The sequence below is a fragment of the Chelonoidis abingdonii genome, chromosome 14 (assembly GCF_003597395.2).
Source record: "Chelonoidis abingdonii isolate Lonesome George chromosome 14, CheloAbing_2.0, whole genome shotgun sequence".
Taxonomy (NCBI): domain Eukaryota; kingdom Metazoa; phylum Chordata; order Testudines; family Testudinidae; genus Chelonoidis; species Chelonoidis abingdonii.
In genome coordinates, this window is record NC_133782.1 from 19,362,258 (window position 1) to 19,384,343 (window position 22,086).

The window sequence follows — 22,086 nt, forward strand, 5'->3', positions numbered from 1 at the left end:
TATGTGAGGGTCACTAATGATAAGTACAGCCTCTCCTCAGTCAGAACACAAGCCCAGAGTCTCAGGCTGTCCCTTAGTGCCATACCTACCAGCTCTCCCGTTTGCATGAACAGTGAGTGGATTTAAATGTATTGGAATTAGTGATTACAGCAAGTGTTGGGTTGGCATCAACTATCCTTCCTTCCATGCCCATTAACAGAGAGATACAAATCTAGTTACAGCAGGAAATAATTACCATATATACTTGTTCATTAGCCCGTTTTGTTTATAAGCCAACCCCCGTGTAGGCATGTGCTGTTGGGGTTGCCCCTCTCTGGGGCGGCTGGGAGCCAGGCCGCCTCACTACACAAGTCTAGTGAGTCAGGGAATTAGCCTGGTGGGGCAGGAAACAGTCAAGGGCTCAGGCCCTCAGGCAAGGGCTGAGCAAATAGTTCCGTGACTAGCCCAGCCCTAGATAAGGGCAGGCTGCAAGTGCTCAGTTGGGAGCTCAGGCCCTCAACCAGGGGCTGAGCAAATAGTTCAATAACAAGCCCAGGCACTGGGTCAGGGCGGGCAGCACACAAACAGTTCAGGGCTCAGAACTTCAGGCAGGGACTGAGCAAAGAGTTCAGTAATAAGCCCTGGCCCTCGGGCAGGGCAGGGCAGCAAACAATTCAACAACAAAACCCAGGTTCCTGAGCGTCGAGGCAAGGGGGAGACAGCCACCCGTGAGTGGGGTGGCAGTGGGGACGCAGGCCTGCCCACTCCAATACGTCCTAGCCCAGGGCCTTGACAGCAGCAGGCGACCTGCTGCTGTGTCAGTGGGGATCCTGGCCACAACACACTGACATTGGCTCTGGGTGTGCTGCTGCCAGACTAGGGTCGGCTGCCCCCAGGCTACTTCCGACCTCCCCCTCTAGCAGTACCTGCATCTGGTCAGTGTCTTCCATGGCATCCAGCGCCATGGGCTCCTTGGGGTACCCAGGGAGCAGTAAGCTGGGCAGCTCCTCTGGGTCCCTTTTCACTGGTAGGCTTACTGGCTTCTCCGGCGTCTGGTTGATGTCTGGCCTCAATGGGTATGACCAGTCCTCGAGGCAGTCACAGGCAGCAGGAGTCTCCCCAGCGGGAGCTAAGGCACCAGCATCCAGCCTCTCCAGCAGCCAGGCAACTTCTGAGGCCTGGGGTTGGGCTTTTATACTTCCTGTCCTGCCCTTGGCCTCTGGGGGGCGGGCGCAGACTCCAGTGGCTCTGCCCACTTTGGCATCCGGAGGGGCTCGTCCCTCTCTGGGGCAGCTGGGAGCCAGGCGGCCTCACTACACCCCCCAAATGGATAGGTAAAAATAGCAAAAACTGTGTGACCTTTTCATAAGCCAGCCCTATATTTCAGGAGTTGGAAAACTTTGGCTTCCAGCCCATCAGGATAAACCGCTGGCGGGTTGGGACATTTTGTTTACTTGGAGCGTCTGCAGGCATGGAGCCCCTCAGCTCCCTGTGGCCGCAGTTTGCCTTTCCCAGCCATTGGGAGCTGTGGGAAGTGGCGCGCCACTTCCCGTGGCTCCGATTGGCTGGGAATGGTGAACCGTAGCACAGGGAGCTGAGGGGCTCCATGCCTGCAGACGCTCCAGGTAAACAAAATGACAATGTATTAGATATTCAGTTGAATGATTCCATAGAGTTTAAAATCGTAAAATTTTGGTGTAGACCAATTTATAAGCTGACCCCCGCTCTTTGATGAGTCACTATTTTACCAAAAATATTCAGCTTATGAACAAATATATATAGTAATATGGGAAAAAATGAAGGAAAGAAGCATCTGGGCCATGGCTAATGCTGGCGCAGGAAGTGTTGATTATAGGTGTTTACAGGGGCGCTGGAACAATTTGTATAGTGGGGGGGCTGAGAGACACTGAACCAAACTGTAAACCTTGTATATAATGGAAACCACTTCAAGCTAGCACCCCAAGCACTTCTAGTTCCAGCGCCTATGGGCATTTACATAATTAAGAAGATGCAGAGAGATTGGGGTTTAAATCTTAATCACATTCAAAATACTTGAACTCTAAGCAACTCAGTATGTCACCACTAGTACAGTAAACCTTAGTAGGAGACAGGCCCTTGTCCTATGAATATTGAACGGCATGTTTATGATATTGAGCTGATAGGGGCTGCATTCAGGGAATGGAATAGAATTAAACAGGCACAAATGTGAATCGAGTAAGGAAATGCCTTCCCTTTGTTTCTCACTGTTAGAAACCTGTATCACTATAAGAGAAATGGCAGATTTCTGCACTGGCCACCAAATAAACTCTCTTTCTTTTCTAAGATCTCACAGTGTTCTTGTATTTCACATACTTGATTTTTGAGAGAGGGGTTTGTGGGGCTCCTGTGGCTACAGCACATGGGCAGAGTATATTATTTGGTGACTTGGGCTCCTTTTAAGTAGTTGTAGTGTTTTATGATTTGAGAATTTTACCGTTGGGTCTTCAGCTTCTTTATCTGCTCATCCTTTGTCTCCATGCATGGAATGTTACCTAAGTGATCGGGTTGTGTGTGTGTTAAAACCCCCCACCATTAGAGTCATGTTCACAGCTGATGAGCAGGCTCCCTTTTCTTTCTCTTTCCTTCTTGTTATTAATTATGGGCCTGATACTGCAGTCCTTACCCTCTTGGCTAACTCACATAGGTGTGTAGCCGTTGACTTCAATGGGAGCCGGAACAGACCCAGGACAGTTATCCTGGGACTAGTCACAGGAAGAAGGGAAGCAGATTCGGGCTTTGTGTTCGTGGTCTGAAAATGTGAAATCTACCCCACTGGCTTCTGATTTCTACCTGTGTCAAAATGATCCCAGATAACCCTGGAGCCTAGATGGAAAATCAGTTCAAATCAAGGCTACCCTATCAAAGGATGGGAAATTGAAACAGCATCAGGCCAACAAAAGCAGCCCAGCTAAAATGCAGCCTGCTTTAGCCATGTGCATCTCTGCTGCTGTAGAAAACTCTGGTATTGGGAAATCATTGCCCAGTGAATGGCACTGGGTTTGGTGAGGATCACCCAACTATATTATGGTCTTGGTTGTGTTTCAGTTCTTTGCTTCCAGGATGTTTCATCTTTTCACCGGGGTTTGTTTGTTTGTTTTGGCTAGAGCTGCATTCCCTAATTGCCACAGATCATTTTTTTTTGTTTTATTTGGTCATTTTTGGTGTAGGCACGAAGAGCTCATTTTCCTTTAGCGCTGCAGTTGCTCTGTAATTAACATCTTTGAGGCTGTTTACTCTCTTTGAAAACAGATTCTTTTCAGCTTATCAGGCTGGCATAAGAAGGCATTGGAGGGGTGTACTGTTGCCTGTGGTTGGTTTTGAAGTTTGACTTTGGCCTTCTGGGTTTGGATCTGCAGGTTGTGTGTCAAGAGAGAGAAATGCAATTAGTCTGATTGAATAAGGTCTCGTCGCTGCTTTGTTTGTAAAGGATTAAAGCTTATGCAATGCTGGAGAGTTATTCTGCACCTTAGTTCATGCAGTAACTTTTTATTCATGTCTCTCAATGGCAAAATATGAAACTTGCAGAAAGGGCTGAAACATACACATACCTTTCTCTCTTCCAACCAATTCTTTAATTAAATGGAGAACCACACAGTATCACTAAGGAAATAAGCAGGAAAAGAGGTATGTATGCCAGCATGGACTGAGCAGGGGGCTGGGAGCTAGGAACAGCCTGAATTCTAGCTCTGCCACTGGCTCTCTGGGTGGCTTTGAGCAAGTCATTTAACTTCTTGTGTCAGTTTCCCCATTTGAAAAGTTGGCATGATAATAATAATAATATCCACTTACCCACCCTGAAGGATTGATAGGGGGTATTAATTGATTTGTTATTATTTGCATAGTATTCTGAAGCTATAAAGTGCTATTGGAGAGGAAGGAGAAACTATCTCACATGGACCAGGATCTGCTCAGACAAGTTGCAAATCAGTCTCTAAAACGTACTGTACCAACAAGCTCTGTGGCTATATACTCCACCTCTTTTCCACCAGGCCAGTGATTTATGGTTCTTATTGTCCAGGGGATGGTTTTCTTCTTTGGAATCTGTTTTGTACTTTCTTGCTACTCATTTGACCCTGTTAGAAACTATGACTTACCTGACACATTAGGAATGACCTGTCTAGTATCGCTAATGCCCCTGATGGCTAATTGGCTCTGAAGGGAAAAGGGCTTGTCTGCCTAATAATAATTCCGTATCTCCTAGTGTGTTGTGGGGCTGAATTCATCACTGTCTGTAACGCACTTTGGGCTAGTCAGCGAGAGGATGCTGTAGAAGTGCAAAGTGAGATCAGGTTATTATGTTGCTTGTCTTTTCTGCTCACTCTCTGGTTTTATTCAGACTGATTTAGCCTTCATTCGCTGTGCTCCAGACACAGCAACAAAACAGAGAGAAAGTCCAGCCCGCACTTGACTTTATCCTCCCATCTTTTTCCCCCTTTGATCTGTTCCTCAATTTGATTATAAAGTTTGAATTGTCATCTGTATCTTCTGCCCCTTGCATGGAGAGACTGGGATTCTCTGAGGCTGTAGTCGATTTTACTTTTTTCTTCTTATGTGGCATTTCCATTCCCGGAGGTTTGCACTTACAGTTGCTCATTCTGTACGATCCTCTGCTTATCTCTTTGTGGATAACAGTCCTTTTGGTCCACCAGGATACTACATTGCATTGACTGAGTTTAAGGGCATTGGAACCTTTGTAGAAGGTTGTGGGGAGGGCAAGACCAGAGTGGCGGGGGAATTAAAGTGCTACTTAAATATCCCACAGAGTACAACTGTAACATAAATACCCAGAATACAAAATGTAGCCAGATTATAATATTTAAGGCATGATTGTAGTATGAACAAACAAAAGAAAAGAAGACAACTTTAGTTCTAAACATCGGGACTGCATTTTATTTTTGTACTTCACTTGCATTTATCATGTTATTGCATATACGCCACTATTAATATGGCATTATTATTCTTTTTACTATTGAACTGTAACTTGCAATTCTGTAACATTAAAATCAAATTGTCCTTGTTTATATATAATGTATATTTTAACAATTGTAACCCTAAATTGTACATCTCCTTAGAAAAAGGCATCAGCAAAATTAATAATCATAACAAACAACTCTGAAAGAAGGTAAACGTGTCCCCATAGAAGAGCTACCAGATGAAATGATTTTTCTGTTTTATAAAAAATAAAATAAAATCAAAAATATATTTTATATTTTTAGATATCCTAACAAATATCATGAACAGGCTGTAGCAGACAGAAGCAATACAATATCTATTAAGCAAAAAATGTTAACTTAATGCAGTTTTGATCATGCAATTATCTAGGATTGCAGTGGATATCTAGGAATGCATCTGATCTCATAGTGCATCCTGGTCCCTAGGAGTACAATCGTGTTTTTTCCACATGTATTTCTTTTGTTAAAAAGTATGTGTGTTGGGGGTGGGGGGGAAAGGGTCTTCTTGGCCCTCTTCCCAGGTCCGGTGACTGAGTTCCATCATCCTTAATACTTTTTTGGTTAGTTATGTGGTCTATCTAGGATATTTTCAGAATTCTTCTGGAACATCATAATTTGAAGGATTGTAGTTTATTATCAATTGTTTGAATGTCCATGTTGGATTTTACTTTTAGTTAGTTAAAGAAAAGAATCCTCTCCTTGCCTTTTATGCTGTCATTTTTTTTTTTTTTTTATTTTTTTTTTGCTGTTTGATAAAGAGGAAAAGAGCTATCCTGCCTGTGCTGATTGGGAATTTATTTTGCAGGGGTATTTGAGGTCAGGTGTGAAAAGCCAGTCATTTGGAGTTATAATTCTGGTGTGGGCAATTTCTGTACTTCCTCTGTGACCTGTTTATAAAGCATCCTTTTCTAACAGGCTTAGCCTTTGCTTGGATTAATGTATCTGGGACACATTCACTTGCAAGTTTTTGCTTGCTCAGCATCAGTGTACAAAGTGGGTAAATAGCTTTAGTTTTGCTAAGATTAGAATGACACAAGGCAGAATATTCCAGAGGGCCTGGACCAAAACTGTTGAGCTGAGCACCTGAAAACTTTGAGAAAGTTTGAAACTGACTGTTGTCCTTTGGCTTGGATCTGCTGTGATTAGCTCTTACCTTTACATTGATTTCCTCCTAGCAGCGTAGAGAACTTGTCAACAGTCTTTAAAAAAGCCCCGTGTTATTGAGTAGAGTTGGAAAAGCTGTTGTCATTTTTGGCTTCTCCATAATGTGCAGTTGTGTTTGATTTTTGTGTACGGGGAAGAAATATGATACTGGATTCCAGATTGAGTATTGGAACAAATATTTAAGCACATGGGTTTTCATTGTTTTCTAGCACATCAACACCTTTTCCCCCTTTGCATTTGAGATATATTTAATGTAGTTGCTGGGATCAGTACAAGGGTACCTGGCTGAAATTCTCTGGTTTGTGTTCTGCAGGAGGTCAGACAAGACAATCTAGGTGTCCCTTCTGGCCTTAAAAATCTAAGATTTTATTTTGAAATGCATGTCCTGCTAACTCCCTCCTGTAACAAATGGCATGAAGCAAGTGGCTCTGCGGTGTGGAAGATCTTGAGGAAAGAGAAGATGCCTGTGTCCCTTTTCTGAGACTTGAGATGGAAAAGAAGTAGGGTCACCTCACTTTACTGTCTTGGTGTAATGCCATTGTTAGCAGCAGAGTTGCACTAGTGTAAAATTGGAATAACACAGTGGTCCCCTGGAAAACAAAACAGAAACCAACACAAATAAGCACATACTCACTTCAGGCAAATAGCAGCAAACTTTAGATTTGGCTGCATTCAGGCAACCACTGTTTTTTTTTTTGTTGCTAGATTTGCAATAGAGTTGCATTCAAGTCTTGTTAGATAGGATACTGATGGACCTCAAGCTAAAAAGAGTTGGGTTAATACTACTAGGAAATCCCAGGAAGTAATAATGGTGAACCAACTGATATCAGTGCTGGATGAAAGAATTTTGGGGTCCTGTGCAAATTGGGATGCCCCCACCTCAAATTGGCTCAGCTGCCCCTTCCCCGTTATCATGTCAGGGCAGCTGGGCCAAACCTGAGCGGTCCTACAACCCCGCTCTAGCTCTGCTCCAGCTGCTGTCAACCCTGTAGAGCATGAACAGGGGTTGCACAGCACCACAGCTCACCCCCTACTCCACCCAGACCCCCAAATGCCCCTCCCACATATACCCCCATTGCCCTCCACCTGCCCCCACTTATCCTGACATCCCCAACACATCCCAGCAGCCCTGACATACATCCCGCTCACCTCAGCCCCACTGACAGAGCCCCCAACATGCCCCACTCACCTCAACATCCCAGCCCCACAGCCCCATCACCCTCCAAAATCCTCCATTCCCCCCAAAACTCACCCCACCACCTCCCAACATCTCCCCAGAACCCCCAACACTCCCCACAAACCCTTAGTCCACCAGCAGCTAAGGTCCCTGACTCTCACCCACCACCCTTTGAACCTTCCTGCCCACTCACTGGCACCCCCGACTGCACCCCCTGGCTTCAGTGCTTTGCTCCAGTCCTGGGTGAGGGTGGCTCCTTACGATCCCGGCTGTGGCTCTGGTTGCTCCCCTCACCCACCCTGCACTCACACAGCAAGGACCAAATCTGAGTGGGTGGCATTGCCAGGTCATAACGCCACTCATTCAAATTTGACCCGGGGGAGGGACAGCCAGGCTAAATTTGAGTGAGGGGCATTGTAATCTCATGTGTCTGGTTGCAGCACCACTCAGGTTTGGCCTGTTGTCACAATGCTACCCACCCAAACCTGGTGGTCTGGGGCACTCCTGAGATGGGTGTAGAGCTCTATCTCCACGGTAAGGAAAAGACCAAAATCATATCAACACCATACAGCATCTTCAGCTGGTTGGCAGGCCTGGTTGGCACCCTTGTTACTTAGTACTCTGCCACTGCTTCAGCATGGTGCTAGGGGGTGCTGTGCTGCAGAGAGTGCTGGAGTTACTTGTTCCTGAACCAATGTCTCTTCAAGGTGCTTGCTCTTTCGCTGGATTCGCCGTCTTTTGGATAAGATGTGCTAATTGTAGTCATTAAAGAGTCCCACAAGAGTAAGGCTAATAACTGTGGTATCCTGGACTAATTCCAGCTTTACTACACTTGCCCCTGCAATTTCAATTGCATTAGTTACTCTTCACTTATCCTATAAATATGATGGCAGAGTGTTGCTGGTGCAACATGTCTGCTGCATTTCCATCCCAGAAGCATCTGCTTTTCAGTGGTGGGCTAAATGATCCCCAGACACACAGGGTCCAGTTTTCATGCTTGCCACCTAAGTGAGGGCACTAGCTGTGCATTCGGGTGATCAGACTGAAAACTGGGTGCCCAAGTTTGAAAGGTGGGCTCCCCATCTACAAACTGCTTTGGAGTCTGTTGAAGCTGAAGATGCTGTATGGTTTTATGATTTTGGTCTTTTCCTTACCGTGGAGATAGAGCTCTAAATTTGATACCAATTAGGATTCAGAAGCCTGTAGTCTCAGATATGTTTGTATGGGGTCTGGGATAGGGTTTTTTCAGTGGAGATCATTCAGCGCTGGAATAAATTGGCCCCTGTGATCTGAAGAAACCTGGATGTGCTGGTCTTCAAAGCATGTTGCAAGAAATCTCTAGTATCCTAGGCTTTTTCTTAGGGAGGAGTGACTAGGGTTGCATGGAGATGGCAGGAAGATGGACTTGTGTTGCTGGGGAAGGGAATTCAGTGATTGTTATATGTTGACAGCCAGTTAGTTTTTACTTTGTGTGTATTTTTGAACTGCCTTATACAAGCAGCTAGAGTGTTAGGCACATTTTATACATTAAATAAATAGACAAAAGTAAATAAATATTAATTAACCAAGTAATCTTAATGAAACAGTGACACTACTCCTTTGAACAATGTCTGGCCCACCCCATAGGCTGGGTTGATTTGTTTGCAGGTCACTGTATCCCTTTATCAGCTGATTAAGGGTAACTCGCTAACGAAGTCGTCAGTTGGTTTCTTTAATCCTTCGTTACTGTGAAAGGAGATCAATCAACATGATGTTCTTCTTTCCTTTGTCTGTGCTCTTCTTTTGGAGAAGGGAACATGTACAGTGAAAAGCTTGACCTCCCTCAGCCCCCCCAGCCTGCCCATTCCATTTGTTTTATGTGAGTCAGGTTTGACATGCATTCCACTGTGAGAAGGGTTCCATCTTCTAGTTATTGATAAGAGTCTTTGAGTTACCTTGTTACTGGACAAGTCATCTTTGGAAACATTCCCTTTCCACTGTCAGCTATTTCACAGCAGTGCTGGCTAGTGTCTGAGTTCTGGGGACAATGCTAAAGATTTGGAGCTGTTGCTTGTCATTATACTGAGTTGTATTTTGTGCATTCTGTAACCCAGAATGTAGAACTTTTCACCTTTGGCCTATGTCTGTGTCTGAACAATATCCAAACAGAATATGCTCTAAATTATGGAGGAAGATGTAACAGGTGGGAGGGGGGAGAGGGTGAAGTGGGAGAGCAGAAAGAAAGCAAGAATCAAAGCTAAGTAGATCTGGAGCATTACCATCTGCTATTGGACCATATCCTCACATCCTTTCTCAGGCAACACTCCACTGATCTCAGTGAGAACTTTGCCTAGATATTCACTTCTGGATCGTAATCCTATCGATCAGTGGTTCTCAACCATTTTCACACTGGGACCTTTATTCCATCTAGCTGGGGATCTCCTCCTGTTTGGCATTCATGACCCTAGGAATAGCTAGCCAACTACAAAAGCAGTTTCTCCTCCCTTGATGTTCACACCTCAACTGCTAGCAGAGGACCTTACCCTCCCTGATTGAACTAACCTCATTATCCCCAAACTGATTCTTGCCTGCATATTTATACCTGCCTCTGGAAATTTCCATTAAATGCGTCTGACGAAGCGGGTATTCACCCACAAAAGCTTATGCTCTAATATATTTGTTAGTGTTAAAGGTGCCACGGGACTCTCTGTTGCTTTTTGCAGATCCAGACTAACACAGCTACTCCTCTGATACTTGAACCTAGGTCTGGAATTTTATTCCATAGATATCTGGATTGAAATGTGAATTTAATTCACGGGGCCAAATTTTCAAAGCATAGTGCAATGGCTATACCTATAGCAATACAACCCATACCTATCACATCTGCCACCAATTAGAGTTTTTGCAGATGTGCTGTGAAATGCAGCCCTTTTCCTCTCCCTCCCCCATTTTGTAAACATCGCAAACTGAGGAGCTCTGGATTTTTTTATTCCCTTTACCCCTCCCCCTTCCTCTCCCACTTTTTTCTTTAAAAAACTCTCGACAGTAACTGCAAAAACCTAGTTCTAAGCTCTTCACAGCAGAGAATGCATTTACTTGTGCAATTAGGCCTTGATCCCGAAGTAAGCCTCTCTGGGTGTTACTGTAATATAAATGTTAAATAATAATGAAGGTTACATAGTTAATGTTTCTGATGAAATCTTAACTTTACATTTTCTGCCTTTTGTAGCTTTAACAGTGCAAAATTTAAAGTTACAAGACATTTTTTGAATTGATTTCTATACTGGACTTTTGCTTTAGATTTCTTAGTCTGGCAAAACCTATTTTTTAAAAATAAGGGTCTTATTTCCCAATGCCTTCTTCATTGCATCTGTGTAAGCAGGTGAGATCTCCCAAATCAGAATATTCCACTCCCACCTATGGGAATCCTCATCATTTTTGCAAAAGTGTAAATGATGATATAAGGTGCATGGCGATGGAGAATCAAGACTAGACTAAACGATCACAAAATGAAAATGTGCACCTTGGAGTCTAGGGCAAGATGTGTATTCACTACTTCATGGACTCATTCTCATAATGGGCCTTGCTATTCACTGTAAAAGGCACGTTTGAGTGAGAAGCTGCCATTACCGTCCTTCTAAAGATGACCAACTGCAGTATCACAAACACTGTCAGTGCTTCTTTGTGTTAGATACCCAAGGATAACAAAACATACACTGCTTGTGCTCACTAAACACTAGGGCCAGCCCAGAATCATCCCTGGTGTAACTACTGGCTTCAGTAGTGTTGAACAAGGGGTAAATTTGCTGCAAGGACAACATGCTTCTAAAATGACGGAAAGGAAACACTGGTTCAGGGGCTGCCAGCTTCTCTGCAGCGTTTAAATGACTCGGCTTTGAGCTCATATTACTATTATCATTTATTATTATTAAACTCTGAACTTTTTAACTTGGTTGTTGCATATAAAACCCCTCCTCCCCCAAATACAGCAACTGTCTCTATTTCTCTTCACTTACTCCAATGCAGAATAATTTTGGACTACCAGCTCCACATTGTGAAACAAGCTACGCTGCTGCAGAAAGGCAGGACCAGGCCACGCATAATCACGGCTAGTGCAATACCCACGTGAAGCAACTGGAGATACTTTACAGCTGTATTCACTTTGAGTAGCTGTGTTGTAGATGCAATCAGGCGCTTTTCTGTGATGATGATTTGAAGAGAAGGCTCTAGTGTTTGATAACTGAGAAAACACTTCACGACAGCTACCATTTCACTGTAGAAAAGGAGATGGTGTCACCAGTGATTAATACTGAGCATTCTTCACCCCCATGGCATTCAGGGAGCCTAATTCATACCCAGAACACATGCAGCCAATGGTACCTCTGTGCTTCTGACTCCATGCAGCACATTCTCATATGACTTACCATCTGCTGGGTGGTGATCATGAATGGTGGAAAGCCGGGATGATGGCAATAAGCAGACTCATTCTAGCAGGATCAAGAGGGGAGGGTTGCACTTCCCTGACATTGAAGCCAAAGGGAGTGAGTGATGAGCAGCAGTGAGTCCCATGAGGCGTGAGCAGCAGAAAGGACAGCACTTCCTGCAGAAGGGTCAAGGATAGGGAGAGCTGGGATGTCCAGAATCTCTGCTAGCAGGACAGCTGTTCTTTGGCCAACTTAGGGAGCACTCCTAGGGTGTGCCAGCAAACAGTGGGAGCTGGGTGTGTGGGACCAGCAAGGGATAAGTAGTGCTCCAAGGATGCTGAGGGATGGCTTCTAAGAAAACTGACTGCAAAACCACTCTTCCTTGCCCCCAGCCATGGGGTGGTTAGGGATTTCTAAGGCGCCCATCATGGTGGTATCTAGTCAGACTGGACAAGATCGCTCAACCTAGTTGGCCAGAGTTCACCGCTCACCAGCTCCGAGGCTGGGGGGTTGAGGTTGCTTTGCACATCATGCGCCCCTCACCTCGGGGAGGGAAAGCTGGTCTCTGCACCAAACAGGCAGGTGTCTGCGGGGGCACCTCCGCCGGCCTTTGGATTCCGGCTCCCGGGACAGCGAGCGGGGCGGTGGGTGGGGCTGCATGCGGGACAGGGGTGTGGTGAGGAATGAGGAGCGGGGTTGTCATGCGGGGGGGAAGGGGGAGGCCAGCAGCAGTGGCCCCGTGCTCAGTGCCGCCCCCAGGTACGAGCCCTCCCTCCCCCTCCCCGAGTAACTCTCCTCCCCCCGGGATAAAGCGGCGGCCCCTGCGCCCGGCCGCAGTCGGGTGTCTGTCGGGTTATGGCAGCGATCGGAGCCCTAGTGAAGAAAGTGTGGAGTATCCACCGGTTCCTGGTGTTACTCTGCACCCCTCTGGTGCTGCTGCCCATCATCATCAGCCTGCCCCCCAAGGTAACCCCTTCCCTTGCCCCTCCCCACGCTGATCCCTCCGCCTGCAGCCCCACGGGGGACCCCTCCCGCCTGCCCCCAGGGAATCCCGATTCCCCTGCTTCTCCAAGAGACACCTCCAGACCTGGCCCCCTAGCGACCCCCCTCCCTTCATCCCAGGGACCCTCCCCCGCCGTGGCCGCTGCCCCCAGGGGAGCCGCTGCCCCCAGGGGAGACTTGTCCTGCCCGCCACGCTCTCTCCCCAGGTCCCTTCTGGCCCCTTTCCCAGGGCGACCCACCTTCCTTCCTACCTGCCCCCAGCCACTCCCCTCTGCCTTGCCCGCGCTGGGCCAGGTGCATCCTCCCTGGAGCGCCCCAGCTGGAACCGATCCGCCACCCAGCGCCTCGTCTGCCCCGGAGCCTCCCGCGGGTCAGGGCTGTGTCTCGGTCCCTGCGGAGCAGGCTGCCTCGGTGCCTTTGGATGCAGCAGGGACAGCAACAAGCGAGTTGGTGTCCAACTCTTAGAACTTTCCGCCGCGTCTCTCGGAGCCAAGCGTTGGCTTCAGAGCCGCGTTTCGCTGGCACAGGGCGCCCGACAGCTGGGACACACGTGCGATCTGCGCTCCTGCCCCCGCTCTCCGCCAGGCCAAGGCTACGCAAAGAGGCTGCGCTCATGCCCGGCTCCAAGTGCCCCTCTCCAGCCCGTCAGCATTCGCCGCACGCTGGCACCCCTGCCCTGGCACATGAGCGTGTTTTCCAGACCCTTTCCTGTCAAGACACTGGGAACATTGGGGCTGGCTTCTATGCTCGTCTGAATCCCCTCCCCGGACAGCCTGCCCTCCCTGCCGGCTGCTGGGGAGAGCTTTCCCTCACCCACCAGAAGACAAGGGAATCTGCAGCACTGTGCCGTGAAAGAGCATTTCAAGTCAGGAGACCTCATGAACCTCCCCACCTTGGCTTTCCCCACCCGAGCCTCATGTTTGCTTGGCAGGGCCATAAATACCTGATGCAAACGGGTGCCTCCAGCTCCATAGAGGGCAAAATGGCATTGGATTCCGGAGCTTGGCCCATACCCCCAGAGCACACACTGGGTCAGATTCCACAGCATGGTATTATGCCCCTGGTACTGTGAGCAGAGTCTGGCCTGACGGTGAAAATAAGGTGTTCTGCCTGCACTTATAGCATGGATAAGGCTTGCCTATGGCTGTGAGCTGCACTGGCTGCTTAGCCATTTCCCTGTGTGGTTTTATCCCTACCTGGTTTGGGCCCTGGCTACTCTGGCTCTCTTCCCCTGCTGTGCTACCACGGTTGTGGATGGTGTAGTTTCTTGAGCTAGATTCTCCCTGGATTTAACTGCTAGGTGTTCCCAGGAGAGCATTTTCTGAGGAGGTACTGTGGGTACTCTGTAAGTCCATTGTTTTTACTCTTAGGCACTTGGGGTGGAAGTGAGTTCAGGGGAAGGGTCTGTGCTTAGTTTAACTCTGTTGGAGTGGTGGAGAAATGTTGCATTGTTGTAGGGTGCAGATACAGTGATTTTAATTGTGATGTGTGTTTATATATTTGTGAAAGTGCCTAGAGCTTTGTGTGTGTGTGTGCAAGTGTGGGGGAAGCGATAGCTCCAAACAAACCAATCCATTCCAGGGTGGTGGGAATATTGACTAATGCAGAACTAAGCAAGAAGGGTCTCAGAACTGGCTACAATTAAGTGGAACGTGCTAAGAGCTGGCACTAAGTATGTGATTCTACTCTTTCAACCTTCTTAGGACACCTAGCGCTTATAGAGTGCTTTGCATCAGTAGATCTCAAAGGGAAACTTAGGTACAGAGAGATGAAGTGAAATGCCCAAGGTTACCCAGCAGGCCAGTGGCAGAGCTATTAACCCAGGATTCCATAGTCCCAGCATAGTGTTCTGTCTACTAGGCACACTGCCTCCCCAACTGTAAGGAAATCCCCTATAAGGAAATCGCAAGATCTACACCCAAGAACAGTTTTCTCAGGACAGCCAAAAGTTGCAGGTTTGGTGTCAGCATTGTGGTTGGAGTCTCAATAAAATGACGCATGGACTGCAATATGCCCAATGAGTATTACATGGTTTAAATGTCTTGTTATCATTCTCTCGTATGAGCAATGTTGTAAAATATGGCATTCTGCAGGTGTGGGACATGCTTGTAAACAGGCAACCTTTGTTATTATGACTGAAGAAACTTCTTGAGTGAAATATTTAGATTTTTCTGTACAAGCTATTTTCAGTTTAGGATACGGGCTTGGGGACTGTGTTAGAGAGCAGAGCAGGTGTCGTGTCTTTACAGTGAATGCTGAAAACCTTCTTGGGGAAATACAGGATTTTTACAGCTTTCTCTCCAACAAAGTTTGGCTAGATGTCTAGAATGACTAGTATTTCCTCTCAGGAGACTTGGGGTATTTCACCCCAATGATTGGGAGGTGTTTTGCCATTGACTTAAACGGGGCCAGGATTTCACCCTTGAATTCACATTGTGATTCAGATCCACTTGAAAATGAATTTGTTCCTATCAGCAAAAATTGGGCACAGTTCAGCGTGTTTGGCAGTCTCTGCTCAAGAGAAGCTCTGGACTGGAACAGCCATGGCTTAGGTAAACCCTTCACTTCCAAGTCACAACGTGAATCCCTGAAATAAAAAAGAAAGAAAGAAAGAAAGAAGAATTAACATTGTTTTAGCTGATGTCACCACACAGTAGCAGAGAGAATTCCTTTATGGAATTAAAATCCATAGTTTCCATTTTGCATAACTGCTTTTTGGATGATGTTTTACTAAGTGCATATGAAATCTTTTGATCGTTTCAAAGGGCAGAAATAGGATTACATAACAAGTATCTAATTCCTTCCTTCTGCAGACTTGTAAATAGCTCATTGTGTTAGTTTGTGCATTCATTTTCTGTAGCCGAACAAGTGGCTTTAATGCTTTTAATGGCTTCCCTTTTGAAACTGACAGTGATGTAGGTCCAGGCATATAGTCTGTGGTAGAAGACGCACATGAGGTGTACTAAATGCAGACTCTTGTCTTGGGGTATGTCTACACTACAAACCTAGGCCTACTTACAGCCACCACAGTAATTACTGCACTACTGTCTACACTATATATGTCTACACTACTCTCCTTAGCTTGGTAGTGTGTGTCCTCACCAGGAAATCTTTCACTGACCTAAGATGGACAGTGTGGGGAGCTGAGTGCCTGGTTTCTCAGCTGTACGCCAGGAGCCTGGCTGCCCCACAGGCTCCTGGGGTCCTGGCGGACTGCCTCCCATTCTGCTCCCCACTCCACATAGACAGCAGGGGAAGTTGCCCCGGGCTTCTTGCCTGCCCCTTCCCTGACAGAAGCAGGGAGGAGGTCACCCCTGCTTCTCGCCTTGGCTCCCAGCTGGGATCGGAGCCTGAAGTCTCCTGGGCTTCTCACCCTAGCTCCCAGCTGGGAGCAGAGTCCAGCTGCCCAGCTCTCCAAGGGAGTGGGGCTTTCCTGTCAATTCTGCGGCTTCTGCAAGACAGGACAGTCAATGTAAAGGACACAGTGTCTACACAGACATTGCATCACCCTAACTACACGAACATAAGTCTTATGCCTCTCCTGGAGGTGGAGTTATGATGTCAGTGTAATAGGACACTGACATCAATGGGAGAAAAGCTGTAGTGTAGCTGCCTTATGTCGACCTAACTTTGTAGTGTAGACCAGCCCTTGGAAGCCCAGACTTGGGGTTTCTAATATACTGGTAGCACACTCCTCATGTGCAAGTCCACACAGGTCAGCATGATTAGCACTTTTTTGCACCAGAAAGACCCAATGATGGAAAAGTGGAGGGGATTGAAACTCAGAACTGGGCATTATGTGCGGGGGGTGCTACAGATCAGCATTTCAGTGCATTGTGGGACATTGTGTGCAGAGCTGAGGCCTGGAGTACCAGGAGCTGCTGCAGGTCAGGTTAGAGAGGTGTTGGCAGAGTTGCATGTGGGAAACTTTCACCATCTCTGACTGAGCTATGTTAGCAATTAGTCTTTAATTTTCATGAGCTTTAAATAAATTCATTCACAATTTTAAAAAATTGCTGCTTCACTGCCATTACTATTTGTATTACTTTAAAGTCAAATCCCCAATGTCAGTGTGGTGACTATAAATCAGGGCAGAATTTGGTCCTGCATGTTTAAAACAAATCCGAGCAGCAGTTTCACTATCTGAACTGTCCTTCTTAAGTTCAGAGTATGGATGAGCCTACAGCTGGGAGTGACTCTTGCAGAGTGTCATTTGTTCATGTTCCAGGTAAAACTTCCGGTTTCAAAAAATAAATTGACACCTTTTTTTTAAGCAAGCAAAGAACTGTACTTAGGTATCCATGTGGGATTAAATTCTGACGTCTGGAACTGTGTTTAACCTGTCCTGCACAGCCTGAGCAGCAGGTGGCTGCTGGGAAATGAAGGGCACAGGTTACATATATAACTATGTTCACCAAGAGGGTTGAACAGGCAGTGTCAGCAGGTGAGGGGAGCCCATGCTGTGGGACACCAGATGGCATAGTGGCTTATAAAAGGAACATGTGCTAGCTGTGGAACATATGCCATTAACTGCCTGGCTGAAGTTAAATGACTGACTTAGAACATACAGCTGCTAGAAACCTCATTGATTTGTGGGTTTCTCAAACCAGTTTCTTAGGAGCCAGGCCCTCAGGGAAGATAGTAAATGTAGATCTAGTGCAAGTCCATGCATTGGTTTAATATATAATCTATCTGTTGGCATAGTAGCTAAACCCTGATAAATATATATGATGAACACTCTGGGCCACTACCTCAGCCACCCCGTTCTGGAAGCTTTGAGCAGCATAAAGCAGTTGGAAAGGTGCCCTAAAGCGCGCCCTGATTGTAGAGGAATCCCTTGGTAATGAGAAGCCACAGTAGCTAGCTCTATGCTACCCATTCCCCACATCCCTGGGCAGGAGGGAGCATGACAGAGTTGTGAGGGGGTGGGGGACAGTGAGCACTGTGCTATGGTGAGCTATGCCAGTGTAATTGCCTCGGAGGGGGGTATTAAAAACAAGTGGAAGTTAGAGCTGGTGGGTGTTGGTTTAGCTGTGCATTGTAGTGTTCAGTGGTCACTCGGTGCTTATGTGCTTAGAAGAGTTCTGCTTTATTCTGTGTCCTGTTCCAGCTGGCTAAGCAGCTTCACAGCACCCCTCACATACTCTTTGCCTTGGAAGCTCAACCCTTAAAGGCCCAGATCCTAATGTCACAGGTGGCCTCCACATCCAACCCTACCTTATGGATTGGAACCACACCAGTTCTGCTGCCAAAGGGCCCTCCACAGCCATGAAGGAGGGGCTGGATTTTGGCCATAACACAATGCACTTCTTAATGTCTTTCAAAGGGGACTGGAGATGTGGGGCCTAACAGAACCATTATCTTAGGTCTCAGTTTGGCCTAAGCACTGAGCACTATGAGTGCCCAGTAGGGGCAGGGCGTGGGAGCTGGGATGAGGTTATTCAAGGTCTTCAGGGCTTTTTAATTTGACTCAGTAAAAGCTCCACTGGAATTGTGAAGGCCAATTAATGTAAATGACTGAGCCAGCTTGTTTGGCTTCCCAGGGGATCCATTTCCATTCACAAGGGGTTGTGGGTCAAAGGGCAATGATTCACCTGGACTTGCATTGGAACTGCAAGAAACTACAAACTTAACATGAGGAAAATCCTAAGTGGGCCCAGGCTCCCTGAAAAGATTTGAACCCCTCAGTGAACTTTCCAATGGACTTGATCCTAGTGTGCACTTAGGTGACATTCACCTGGCTAGGAGTTTCCTTGTGAACACTGCCGTAGAGTGTTTCCCCGATTTTTGATTGTTTCAGGTGTCGGAGGATTGAAAGTTCACCTGTCAAGTTGGGGCCCTTCCTTTGCTATTTATCCTCCACCCCTCCATTCATACCAAGGGGATGCTGTTAAAAAATTTCACCATTAGCCCCCGGCAGGGCAGCAATAGCTAAGGTTGTAAGCAGAGATACCATGTAAAGACGGCTGTGTGAGTACATACATTGACAGATGGAATGCAGGATCCTGGCATGCTGACATTTGAATGACACCTCCTGCATTTGTCAGTGCTGTCTGAGGGAGTCACATCATTGGAGGAGGAGACCCTAGGGTAACTGGCATCATCCCTACTTCTACAGAGAGGAAAGAGAAAGTCTTACCTCAGAGGCAGGTTTGGTTGGATGCCAGCATGTGCTCCCTCAGCGGGGGGTGAAACAATGAAAGGGTAATGTGTCAATTGTGCATTAAGCGTCACAATGCAAGGTTTCCTGAGGAAGTGCATCTCCCTTACCACACTTTGCACCAGGGCCCCTCAGGTCCTCTCCGCCTCTCCGGCTGCTGCTGAAATTTTTTAATATCTAACCCAAGAAGCCGAGAGGGAGTTGTGAATGATTGGAAAGAGCTCAGGCAGGGCAGCAGGTGGAGGAACTGTGTTGAAAGTTTGAGCACAGGGGCCACTTTTAATGAGCTGTGCAAAGTGCTTGTTACAACTGCTTCTAATGAACTCAATGTCTATAGTCCCCTGGCCTGGCAGCATCTGCTGTAGCCAGGCCTGCTACCGGGGGCTCCAAGCAAGTGTTTAATGCCCAGTGCTGTCTAAAAACACAGGTTCAATCCCTTAATGAACGCAGATCAACTTAAAACTAACTCAGAAGCAAGATATAGGCCTGGAAGCAGTGGATATCTCCTGACTGGAGTAAGGAAACTTAACAACTCCTAGGAAAAGGTTACAGCTCTCACATTTAAAAGCAATAAACAGGGGGAACCACTTTCAAACTGTGTAGCAATAGAGGGTGTCTGAGGCTAACTGGAGATGGTGGGTGATGTTCATAGAGTTCAATGGGTTAGCAGCATCGAGGCTGCGAGAGGAAGTGATTGCAAGAATGGGGTATGGTGCACTGGTGAGAAGGTATGTGCAGAATGAAAAGCAGTGATATCTAGTGGTTAGGGTGGGGGCCTGGGAGTTAGGGCTCCCAGGTTCTATCACTGCTTCTGGGAAGGGAGTGTAGTCTAGCGGGTGAGGACCGAGAGCTGGGATCCAGGCTGTGCCATTGATTTGCAGTGTGACCTTGGGTTAAGTCATTTAACCTCTGTTCGCTATCCAGAATGTTTGCAAACAAGGCATGTGTTGCATGATGATTTACAGGATAATTGCAAGAAGCCAGTATTCTGAGTGGAAGTCTGATTCCAATGCTTGTGGTCACCCACTCAGTGAATAGACCATGTGACCTTTGTGTACAATCAAAACAGTATGAATGTCAAATTGTGAACAGTTTGCAAGCAGCCCGGAGACTGATAGGTATTTGTATGCTAGATAATGGTGATCAAAGGTGAGATCCTCACCTCTGCTCTGACCCCCTTACCCTGGGCAAAAGGGCCAGATCCAAAGATTCTGGCCCGGGGAGGAATCCCCTGTCACAGGAACTGAGGAAGGTCCTCTCCCACCTTGGCTGTCCTGGCACAGGTGTGCGTGGCTGAGGGCCTAACGGGTGTATTGGTTGTCGGGCTGTAGTACACAGCATGGCAGCCCAAGGAGGCTGTTGTAATTTGGAGAGGCCCTTTGATGTTATCCAAGTTCTGCCAGGGGACTGTGACTATCACCAGGCCGCAGCATGGATCCACATTGTGGAGGCAGAGAAAGGGAGTTCTGAGTACCAGTAGCAGATAACAAGAGCTTAAGGTACCAATATGTATGTACAAAATGGTATGTACAAAAGGTACAAAATAGTATGTGCAAAAAGAAGGTACAAAATGGTATGTACAAAGGTAGGTACAAAAGGTACAAAATGGTATGTACAAAGGTAGGTACAACATGGTAGGTACAAAAGGTACGTACAAAATGGTATGTAAAAAAGTGGTTGCAAACCATTAGCCTTACTGATTCTTCTCCCGAGCCTGTGACAAATGGCAGGGAGGGATTAAGCAGTCAATGGGCTGATGAATGTGTATTGCCCAGCAAATTTTGCCTGACTAAGAAAGTCTTCCAGTAGCTCCCATCAGGGCCGGCTCTAGGCACCAGCGTTCCAAGCATGTGCTTGGGGTGGCCCTTTTCAAGAGGCGGCACTCAGGCCTTTTTTTTTTTTTCGCTTGGGGCGGCAAAAAACCTGGAGCTAGCCCTGGATCCCATAATATTGTCCCCACTGAAGTCCCTCCAAGATGTCAGCTCACTTCTTCTGATGGGTTGTTCCTGTCTCCTCCTTCAAGCTGCCAGGCAGTGGAAGTTTGTCTTCTGTAGTAACCATTGCTAGGTAAGGCTTGGCTTCCTCTGCCATTGCAGAGTGCACAGTAGGTATCCTAGCATGAAAAATCCAGGATTCGTCAGTGGGACAAAGGTATCTCTTGAGCACAGCAGAGCAGAGGTCATTCTCTAAAGAGCCAGTTTTGTCTCTGGTATAACTGGAAGCAGCTCCGGGGCAGTGCAGAGTTACCCAAGACTTCCCTAGCAATCATTAAATGGTTAAAAATTAACCCAATCACAAGACCCACTTGAAAGTTTGCATTTGCTACCAAAAATTATCTGAACTTTAATTGAGCCAGAGACTTATTTATTCCCCAAATCCCTATGCTGCATGGGGGGCGGGGGAAGCAGAGTGGTGCCGTTAGGCAATGGTTCTGCAGGGTGGGATATAATATGTTGGGGAGGAGGAACACATTGCTACATATTCCCTGGGAGGTGCATGCTGCACAGACATTGGATGGATTGGATGTGGAGGGCCTGACCACCCCACAAACTGGCAAAGCAGTTGCCCTGGCCAAAGAACACTGGCTAGGATAGCAGGTGAAAGCAGTTGAATGTAGGCACCTAACTCCCTTAATGCTTACTAACCAACCTTCCAGGGGCTGGGATCACTAGTTTATTAATATTTGAAGAGTGCTTTGATAATTCAGAATGTTCAGTTTCATTAAGGACTTAGAGGCTGTGAGTGTTGTTCTTGGGGCTTCTTATTCCTAATAAAAAGTTGGGTGGGTGGGTGGGTGCTGTTAAAGATACACTCCTTGTTTTCATTTAAAATTTTTCTATGGGTGGGGTCCATCCACTTTGTGTTCTGAACTAAGTTACATCAAGAAAACTACAGTTTTGTCAAAAGTACAACATTGGCTATTTTTGTTATCGATTAATAGATGACACCACAAAATTGCAACGAGACACTTCAGAATCATGGTACAATTCTTCACGCCTGGTTGTGTCTGTAAACCTTGGCTTTTGATCCTGCTCTGCAAGTGAATTATTAGGCTACAGGGTGTAGCCTGTTGAGTTGGCTTGCTTAATTAATATGTAGAAATTGTCAGTGTTCTTTTCAGAAAATAAAAACTCTTGTCTTTACAACTAGCCCTCTGAATTGTACTTTTATCTAACCAGATCAATTGAGAGCTTCGTTGATGGCGCTCTT

The 22,086-nt window shown here is 46.6% G+C and overlaps 2 protein-coding genes across 2 annotated transcripts in view; one reads left to right on the forward strand and one right to left on the reverse strand.

Moving 5' to 3' along the window:
• Nucleotides 1–22,086, reverse strand: part of EYA2 (EYA transcriptional coactivator and phosphatase 2) — a 585,490-nt gene that overhangs the window by 338,271 nt on the left and 225,133 nt on the right. The window lies entirely within an intron of this gene.
• The window catches only part of SLC13A3 (solute carrier family 13 member 3), a 40,376-nt gene continuing 30,856 nt past the window's right edge, over nt 12,567–22,086 (forward strand). The window contains exon 1 of the mRNA XM_032767391.2: nt 12,567–12,680. Coding sequence (XP_032623282.1) covers nt 12,570–12,680 — 111 coding nt within the window. The 5' untranslated portion in view covers nt 12,567–12,569. The remainder of the gene's footprint in view (nt 12,681–22,086) is intronic.